Here is a 9443-nt window from a genome sequence, read left to right on the forward strand (position 1 = left end):
TTAAAGTGTGGCTCATCCTCCTCCGAGTGCATTTGTCATCTCCACTGCGGTGTCAACCTAGAGAGGACAGGCATTTTCTCACACAGGAATACATATCTTCACCATATTGCAATGTAGTCAGCCATTTATATGGGAGTGCAATACTAATGATTCAGAGGTGAGACACTCAAAACCAATTTTCCTGGAGCAAAGTCTTTTGGTCAAGGATCTGATAAATCACATGCTGAAATGCTGTGTGTTGTTTTATTGTCTATCGTTTACTGCACGGTCTTCATAAAACTGCTCAGCGTACTCTAACTCAGCATTTGTATTGCCGTCGTTGTTTCTTAATGCTTCATCTTGCACAGCAGGATTCTCCCTATATCACAAGGTTTTTGGGAGAATCGCTTGGTCACGAGATCCCACGGTCATCCATCTTGCCCGGCTTCAAGTAATGTGTTTGTGTCAGCGTACCTGTGAGGAGCTAACGGCAGCTAGGGGAGTTAGCTAGGGAGCTAGGGGGTTTAGCTCAGTGTGGCTGGTGTTTCACAATCAACAGCCAATTATTTTTCGAAATTGCCCGTCCATTTCCCCAACGGTTTTCAATGACGGCTTCTCAGATGGTTCTTTCGTGACAAACCAACTGGCGCATCAGGTTATGCGAACCCAGTGACGTAGCGCTCTAAACTAGCATTTCTGTTGTCATGTTATACAACAAGGTGTCCTGTTTTTTATATTGTACAACAGATTTCTAGCGGTTTCCTGTCGATTAGATTACATATTGTGGGTGTCATAATGAGCGTATGACTCCCACTCGCTGTGTGGCATCCTTATTCAGGTCTTATTCACTCATACACAGTACCAGTGCATATATATTATGGAAAAGTTCATGGGAATATACACGTCATTTACTGAGAGGCAAAGACAGAGACAACAAAAACAAGATATAACCAGACAACCAGTGTACTAGCTGGAGGCGTCAACACAAGAGAAATTCAACCCTTCGCCTCTGAGATCTACAGCAAACTACAGTGATGCTGTACACGGACAAACTGGAAAGGGTTGGGGATGTCAATGTTGGGGATGCGCAATGGGTTTTTCTATTTAAAAACAATGCTACATACTTAGATTGGTCAGGAAGCAGAAGAAACACTTGAAAAGACAAGAAAGACACCGAGGACTGTTATTAATGGTCACAAGATGTGCTTTGGTGCAGCAAAGATTACATTTTAATTGCTGTTATAATGACTCACACAACTCATTTTTACTGTTGGCCATCTTTATTTAATCCATGCAGCCAACTGAAAGCAGCACTCCTTAAAATGTGTCTGACAAAACAGACGTGTATGACATGTATATCTTTAGAGAGCAGGTCCTAGTCATGTCTCAGGTCTTTAGAGAGGTGGTCTAAGTCATGTTACAAGTCTTTGGAGAGCAAGTCCAATTTAAGAACCCCACAAAGACATTATTTAACAAGTTATGTATAGATATAAATAAAGAAAATTGAAAAAATGACAAATATAACTCACTGAAGCGAGAGATTGAACTCAAATAGAAAGTGGGAGTGGGTGTGCGTGTATGACCAGAACAAAAGAGTAATGAACTGCATGATTCAGAGAAGATTTTATACCGTTTGGATTATTAATAGTCTGGATTAAACTGCTGCCCCCCCCCCCCCTTCCTCCTGAAAGAGCTGCTGCTTCCACTGCAGTGAAACAGCCTCAAGGTGAGATTCATGTTGGGACAAAACAGACATTTTCTCAGAAAAAAAACAACTAAGGGTACTGGTAAGTGCAGAACACATTAGCTAACACCTAATTGGCTAAGCATCGAAGTGCCTTCACTTTCCACTTATAGGTGTATTCATCTAATGGACTCCAAATAGTTTTTGGTGACAGTTTAGTCGAGCACTTTTCTGAAGTCTCCTCCTTACTGCACTGCTAATTAAGATGGCACATGCAACACAGTTTCCTCTCATCCTATGGCCTGAGGCGCCCTAATGAAAAGGCCACTTCAAACAGCAAGTGAGCATCTAATTAAATTCCTCCACAAATTAATGAGACACAATGTTTACTCCTCCGTGAGACGATTAGTGAAGCTACTAAGACTGCACTCATGATACTGATGTTTAGTCCTGATTGCTTCACCTCTCAAGAGCACCTAAATGATACGCAAATAGTAAGAGCTAATGTTCCCTGATGGACGAAACCTTGAAGAATGCCCCTGTAATGTAAGTAGTTCAAATTGCCTCTCTGTATTTCACTACGGCATGTATTGTCATATATCTGATGGAGGCAAGGTAAAATTGTACTTTTGTTTTACTGGCCGGAGGCCCAATTTTAATTTTTGCATATTTGAACACATTATGCATATGTGTTAGCATATTTGTCCTTTTGTGCTTTGAGGTTTAAAACCGTAAACACCAGTTGTTTGCAAATGTCAACTGTCAATAAATGTCATGTGATGGACAACATCTTGCTTGGTCAGAGGAAAGGCTATGTGAGAATATTAAATCCTGTTTTAAATGAAGCTTAAATACATTTAAATGTAGATACATATTATGCCAAACGTGATGCTTGCTATCGTGACACAATGGGACGATGCTGAAGCATAATTTAATATTCATTATCTGAAGGCAGTGAAAAAAAATCTATCTGCAACAACATTTGCTGTTCCACATGGGATCAGCACCCCCTGTCCAGTTCCTTATGGGACTAATGCATGGGTCGCTAATATGTGGGCCGCCGTCCGGACCCGAACGCTGTTGTATCCGGACCTGATCTACCACCAATAGATAATTGAGAATTACTCAATTTTGAGGCTTCTACTTTGACCGGCGCAGCGTTTCTAGTCTTTACGGCACTCGTTCAGCGCTCCGGGAAAACACTCCAGCCAAGTAGATGTAAACCATATCATGTGATGCTTCTCAGCCAATCAAATACGTGACTGCGATAAGAGTCGCAACTCCAGAAAAAGCTCAACCCGAGAGAGACGGCGGCAGAGAGAGAGAGAGAGAGAGAGAGAGAGAGAGAGAGAGAGAGAGAGAGAGAGAGAGAGAGAGAGAGCGAGAGAGAGAGAGAGAGAGAGAGAGAGAGAGCCAACGGTCGGTGAAGAAGTAGGTGAGTCAGAAGTTATTTCGCATGACGTGCTGCAAGAAGAGAGATGTGGACAGCGAGACCAGAGCCTCTAACCAAGAACGGATGTTCATTCTTCCCACCGGCTGTTTAAAACCAGCGTCTCATATGTTCAAAAGACAGTGAGGATTAATAAAAAAGCAGCAATATGAAGCGCCACAGGACACAAACCACAACTCTTTTGAGCAGTCGTACCCACTCACATCCAAAATGAAGGCACAGAAAAATTAAAGCATTAATCCACTGTCCAAGAATGATGCTAACAAAGAGAATAGAGCTGAAACAAATTGCTTTAATAAAGACACACATTTCTCTTTTTTAAAGATGAGAAGAATACAATATCATGGCTTTTTTTATTGACATCATTGAGTTAAATTCATGCAACGCTGCATGGCGAAGACGTTTCAGTTAAATACTGTTTTCTAAAATGAAGTACTTCGTTTTAAAAGTCACATTTTTCAAAAACCTGTTATGTATCATGTTTTTTTTTAATTAAATATATTAGAATATGCATTATTTATACTTCATCCAATTCAATTGGAAAACTGATAATAAATGTTGTGGCGATGTTATTCAATTGAACGTTATTTGATCTGACCGTCGGTTGTTGACTACATACATGTGTTGATACAACTATGCTAATTAAATATGAATGGCACTTAATCATCATTTTCCTCAACCTTACAGCATAGTTTTGTTGCCCAAACAGGTTCTAAAATCCAATTGTATTATTATAGATATATTTGTCTTTACTGTTTATTGAGACTCATAATTGACTGACTGCAGGCTACACACATGACGCATCATGTCACCAACTCATCGACAACACAACGTCACCCAGCAGGAACAAAGCAATACAAATACTAAGGTTCTTTAATAAGACAAGTCCTCTGCACTAAATAGGGTTGATCATTGGCCCTGAACACATTTCCAACAAAATACAACCGCTCTTTGCCCCCGTGAGTCCCAACATTACGTCAACAAACATTACGTCAACACCCAAAACTATCTGAGCGTTATTTTTTTCCAGTCAAGTTTGTTATCAGCCGAGGACTGTCTTGAAAATTACATCATATCTTTGGGTGAGTAACAGAGAAAATGACGTGTTTTTATATCCTCCTGCCTCGACTATAACAGTCGAGCTAATGCTTCAAAATCCAGCAGCCAAACTACAGACCAGAACAAAGAGTTTCCAACACATCACACCAAATGTGCCTTCGCTGCACTGACATTCAATCTCTTTTCGATGTCACCATCAGTACTATCAGACATGAACACGGCTTTGTGTTGTCTGTATAACCGAGTACATCACCGTCACATTTTAATGAGTAGTGGAGGAGATGGTGGTGTGTTTTCGTGATCTGGACAAAGCGATATGAAGCCGTCATGGCTTCGCAGAGGTCACTACACCAGACATTTTGTCCGCCTCCCTCCGGCAGTTTAAGTAATAAGCCACATGGGAGGGACCGTAATGACCGAGCAGCAGGTAGTGTGGCAGAAGTTTTGTAAGGCACAGGAAGACTAAAGGAGAGCGCTTTGGGGCGGGGGGAGATGTACCGATCTCACTTTGCAGGCGAACGTGCGGCGGTTGTGAGAAAGTCGAGACAACAGACGCCAGGCACCACGACGTCAGTGCACGGCCAATTACAGAGCGCTTTCCCTGGCGGCGATAGGCTTGAATTAGCATTGTGTGAACTTGTGTTGCAAGAGCGTGAACGTAAACAGACATCAATATTTATATAAAAACACAAGATGCACACAAAATGTAAAGTTCATCCTTCTGAACCGCAGACGGACACATCTGACCTTTACCACACCTGGAATGACCTTTCTGGACTTTGCTGTAAACTGCATTTCACTTTAACGAAGTGAAGCTCAATATTTACTCTGTCATGGATGGAGGAGTTTCTCTCCCACTCAGGATCAGACCTTTCTCAGCTTGCTGGGAATCTGACATCCAATCCCAACAACCTCATTACTGCCTGGAAGGCTGTTGCGACACACGACGCAGCAGGAGGAGGTGCCAGGCGGCTCAGGTGCGGGTCGTGGCCGGTATGAGAACTGCTGGTGGACTGTGGACTTTGACCCAGAGACTGACGTCACATCTCTCCCGTCAATAATAAAAAGGACTCCAACACAACAAAACAAAACTCAATGGCGCGTCAACAGTGGTGTCGATACGCACGGGATTTCACTCAAAGCATAGATTATGGATCATGTGTGTGCGTGTGTGTGTGCGTGACTCCTTGAGCAACACTAGCACAGTTATTTTTACAAGCCGTAGCCAGTTTAGAGTCATTTTGAGGCGCACGTGTGTTTAAAAATGAGTTTTCACTTCAATTTTGCCAGGCAAACATCTTAAAAAAACAATAAATACTATGGCAATTATTGCATCGAGGGAAACAGGTACTACACAAAACGGCACGCGAAAGACAAAATAAGAGTGAACCGACAACAGGACCTATGTTTCAAACTTTTGACGCCACTTTACGCACGACTTTTCGCGACAGTAACTTTCCCTCGCGCTGTCAGACCCGGTGGGAAATGACTTCCACACATGCATCTCTGCCCGTTACCATGTCTGTACTCACTGCAAGACCCGAACCGGGCGACGAAGGAGAGCGACAGGGCGCACAGGATCCACCACTTGTTGGACGGCGTCATGCTGCTGTGCACGGGGGGGCTGGCGCGCGCTGACTGAGGACTTCACAGGAGCTTCATCAAGTACAGGCAGAGAAGTTGTGACTGTTTGTGGGCGCGTCCTTCCTTCTGATAACACCAGAGGCTGCAGGCGACATGACGTTTAAAAGTACCAGTAAATTCCCTACAGGGACATTCACTACATAGGAAATACAATATTCCCCCATGACGCAAAACTTTTTTTTAAATTTTTTTTTTTTACCGAGGAATGAAAAGAAAACAAAGGAGGATTTTATGGTACATAGGACTCTGGGCAACCTGCATGTGAGCTCATCAGAAAATGTGCCCATGTTGGACCCAGGCTGCATCTTTATAATCCCTCAACAATAATTTGCTCCAATTCATCTCGCAGTGATGACATGTTTGTGTTCATCTGAAGCCCAAGCTCAGCTGTCCGTTTCATTCAGGAAGTCTGTACCCGAGTTGTGGCCTTTGGAGAGGTTTTGAATCCCCCTTTTCACCAGTACCACAAACTATAATTGATGCTTCCAGCTGGAACATGTAATGGTGGCACCTCGGTACTTTGAGAAATTGAATAGGTTGATTACACTGTGTTAAATGCCACACAATGCACAGTAACACACTATGTTGGCAGCACTCTGCCAAGGCTGGAGATTTCAGACACAGTTGGGGGTAACCCAGAATACAAATTCTTGCTTTTTGAATGTCACGTCAAGGCACTCTGGGGGATTTCCTCCCCCCCCCCCTCATAATTGTGATTTGGTGACATACAATAAAATGCTCTCCACTGATTATTTAGATGAAAGCGAAAGCAGTGACATTAAATCCACAGTCAACTGGAATGCTGCACTTGTTGGGAGACTCGTGGCCACAAGCTGTTATCTGTCTGTTGCTGGTTCAAACTGCATTCGTTCAATTCCACACACAACGAGGCGGATCCAGAGCGCTTCCATTAATCTTCAAAGCGCAGAAAAACCAACCGAACTGGACCAAAGTTAATTCGTCGTGATCTCGTCGCGTGGCTTTCGCGGTCTTGAATCAAGTGTGATGCCACGAAAAGAGCTATAAAAAACACAAAGCCACACATTTGTGATGATGCAAAGCAGTGATTAAAGTGATTCAATTAGGGATTCAGTAAAAAATGGTCTCGCATTAACAGTAAACCTCTGAATATTGTTACTGTAACCAAAGGTGCTCATCGTCTTGTTGAAGGAGTTTAGCTCTTTGATAACGGTGACTGTAGATTACTGTAGAGAAAGAAAGTGAAAGATGTCACAAATCCAAATTGTTCCTGAACTGATGTCCACACTTAAAACGTTGTGCGCTGTCCACACACACTCTCTTTAGCTGGGAAAAGTTAGTATTAGTTTTGTCTCCGTGGAGAGTTGCTGAGGTGTCATCCAGACAGCCGCCGAAACCACGACTGCTCTCGCGGAGCTTGTAAACTTCCAGCAGCAGCAGACAGTGGTCATGCTGGTCAGCTCCCAGGGGTGACTGTAACTTTACGAGCGTGATGCAGAGGAGGAAATTGGCAAATACCCATTTGGAAACACAATAGTAAAAAAGATAAATTAGAACTCTATCTCTTGAAATGTCATTAAGATAACCGGCTATGATAGGTGGAGACGGTATTAACGACGTGAGTCAGTTACATTGCGTAAACCCGCCCTGAGTAAACAATGACTATTTAATTTCGTATGGGCCAATATCTTCTCGATAAAGTATTGCGTCCTCGTTATTAGAGGCTACTGTATTGCAGAAGCAGAGCTACATTCGGCCTTTATTTCCAAGTTGCACAGAGAAGGTCAATTGGAAATCTCAAGAGGACAAAACTCCAGTCTGTTGCATTCAAATAGATTTAAAGCACGGTTCCTCACAGCAGCTGTGAATGACCCCTTTCCTAAGTAGCTATTCAATGTTAATGCACACATTCATTCACAGTTTGATAGTATGAATTCATATAGCTCTGCAAACATTTGTATAAAAATGGCCTACAGACACAGTTAGTGGCGATCTGAGAGGCAGGCGTTCGCTTCAGGAGTTGGTGGAGACCAAAACAGAGCTAAAAGGAAGTGACATTTTTTTTCTTTGTCAGAAACATGGCTTTAAAGTAATGCTAATGTTGGACCATGGCCATAATATGTCACTGTTGACAGCTTGTAGTACTGTCCCCGAGTGGCCTAAAACTGAATTCATTAAGGTGAACTTATACAAACCATAAAGCCATCAACACATTATTTCCCTCAACTTAAACTAGTGGTTTTATTTGTCTATGTATTTGAAACAAATTCACAAGGGACATTTTTTTCTAATATATTTAAGGAACATGTAACTCAACCATCATACTCTCTCTCATACTGCTCAGTAGAGCTCCACTGGGCTGTTTTAGATCACCTTTATAGCCTCACTGAGGAGGTACAGTCGCTATTTAGTCATGTGTATAATTGTAGAAGATTTATGGCAGGCTACTTTTAAGATATCTGAATGTGGCGCATACATATAAAAACATTAAGAATTAACATTAAATCAAATGACATTTTATAGTTTTACGATAGCAAAACTTACTTTTAAGATTCCTGAAATCAAATAAACCACAAAAACTGAAGGAGACCGTTGACAGATTTGTTCTATTTTTTTTAGAAAAATGGCACTGACTCACTCGTTCCACACCAGTCCACACGGCCCCGGCACCCGCTCAGTGTGTGCATGCTGTGTTGTACATTTGTGCACGTGTGTGGGGATGTCAGTGTATAAGAATGTTTCTGTCTGAGACTAACAGGGCAGCGATGTTACTCACTCGGTTCAGGGAAGCTGTGGCAATCATGTGGTCCCCCACTTTCTCCATGGAAAGTCCTTGAGGGAGAGAAAGTAAAAGTCACATGGTGAAATCCGCAGCAAAGCTTTGATGGAATTTCCTGTGTGCAGATTTTCCCACGATATTATGGCCTCAATATTTCCCTCTTGAAAGAGTGTGTCGGAGGAGAAGACTCCCGGACACTTTGGCTTGTAGCAGATGACATGATGTCATTTGTCGGTAACGTCACAGATGAATGGGGGGGTCCTTGATGTTTTTTTACAGAGGAATATTTTAATTTTGGATTTAATTTTAGGTGACTGGTCATTCACGGTAAAATCCTAAACATATGACACATAAAACACAGCTGGTAAGAAAATACTGCAGCTGTAACATTCATTGCCTGCAGGTGGTTCGACTATTAAAATTGCAGCTGCTAGTACTGTCGTATCTCTTGGGAAAGTGGTTCCTATTCTGGGGTTCGAGACCCCTAAAGGGGCGCAGCGGGGCTGCGGGGAGTAGCAGTGAGGAGCTAGCAGCAGCGCTAGCTTGCTATAGCAGGGACACCCACCAAAGGGAGTAGCGGCTTGTAAAAGGTAGTGAGACCCCTGAGCTTGTTTCTCTGCTACGAGCCGGTTCCATCTCGGGGGGACAACGACACACAAAGTGTGTTCTCCATGTCCAGTCTACTCCGTAACTTAGTTTTAGTAGCTATCACTGCAGAAAATCCCGCTTCGCAACGACAAGATGCTGGAAATGGAAGCAGGGGTTTCAGTGATTTTTTGGCAATCTCTGGATATTCTGTCTTGATTTTAATGTAGAAGAGTTGAAATGTACTTTTAAGTTGCATTTTTTTGGGTAACATCAGGTGATTG

The 9443-nt window shown here is 42.6% G+C and overlaps 1 protein-coding gene across 1 annotated transcript in view; it reads right to left on the bottom strand.

Annotated features, from left to right (window-relative positions):
* The window catches only part of tfpia (tissue factor pathway inhibitor a), a 33287-nt gene extending 27452 nt beyond the window's left edge, over positions 1-5835 (bottom strand). Inside the window, exon 1 of the mRNA XM_068572647.1 lies at positions 5705-5835. Within this exon, the coding sequence (XP_068428748.1) occupies positions 5705-5777 (73 nt within the window). The 5' untranslated portion in view covers positions 5778-5835. The remainder of the gene's footprint in view (positions 1-5704) is intronic.
* Between the last annotated feature and the right edge of the window lie 3608 nt (positions 5836-9443).

Source organism: Clinocottus analis, unplaced genomic scaffold (genome assembly GCF_023055335.1).
Source record: "Clinocottus analis isolate CAN_PGR_092001 unplaced genomic scaffold, fCliAna1.0.p SCAF_12, whole genome shotgun sequence".
In the NCBI taxonomy this organism is placed as follows: domain Eukaryota; kingdom Metazoa; phylum Chordata; class Actinopteri; order Perciformes; family Cottidae; genus Clinocottus; species Clinocottus analis.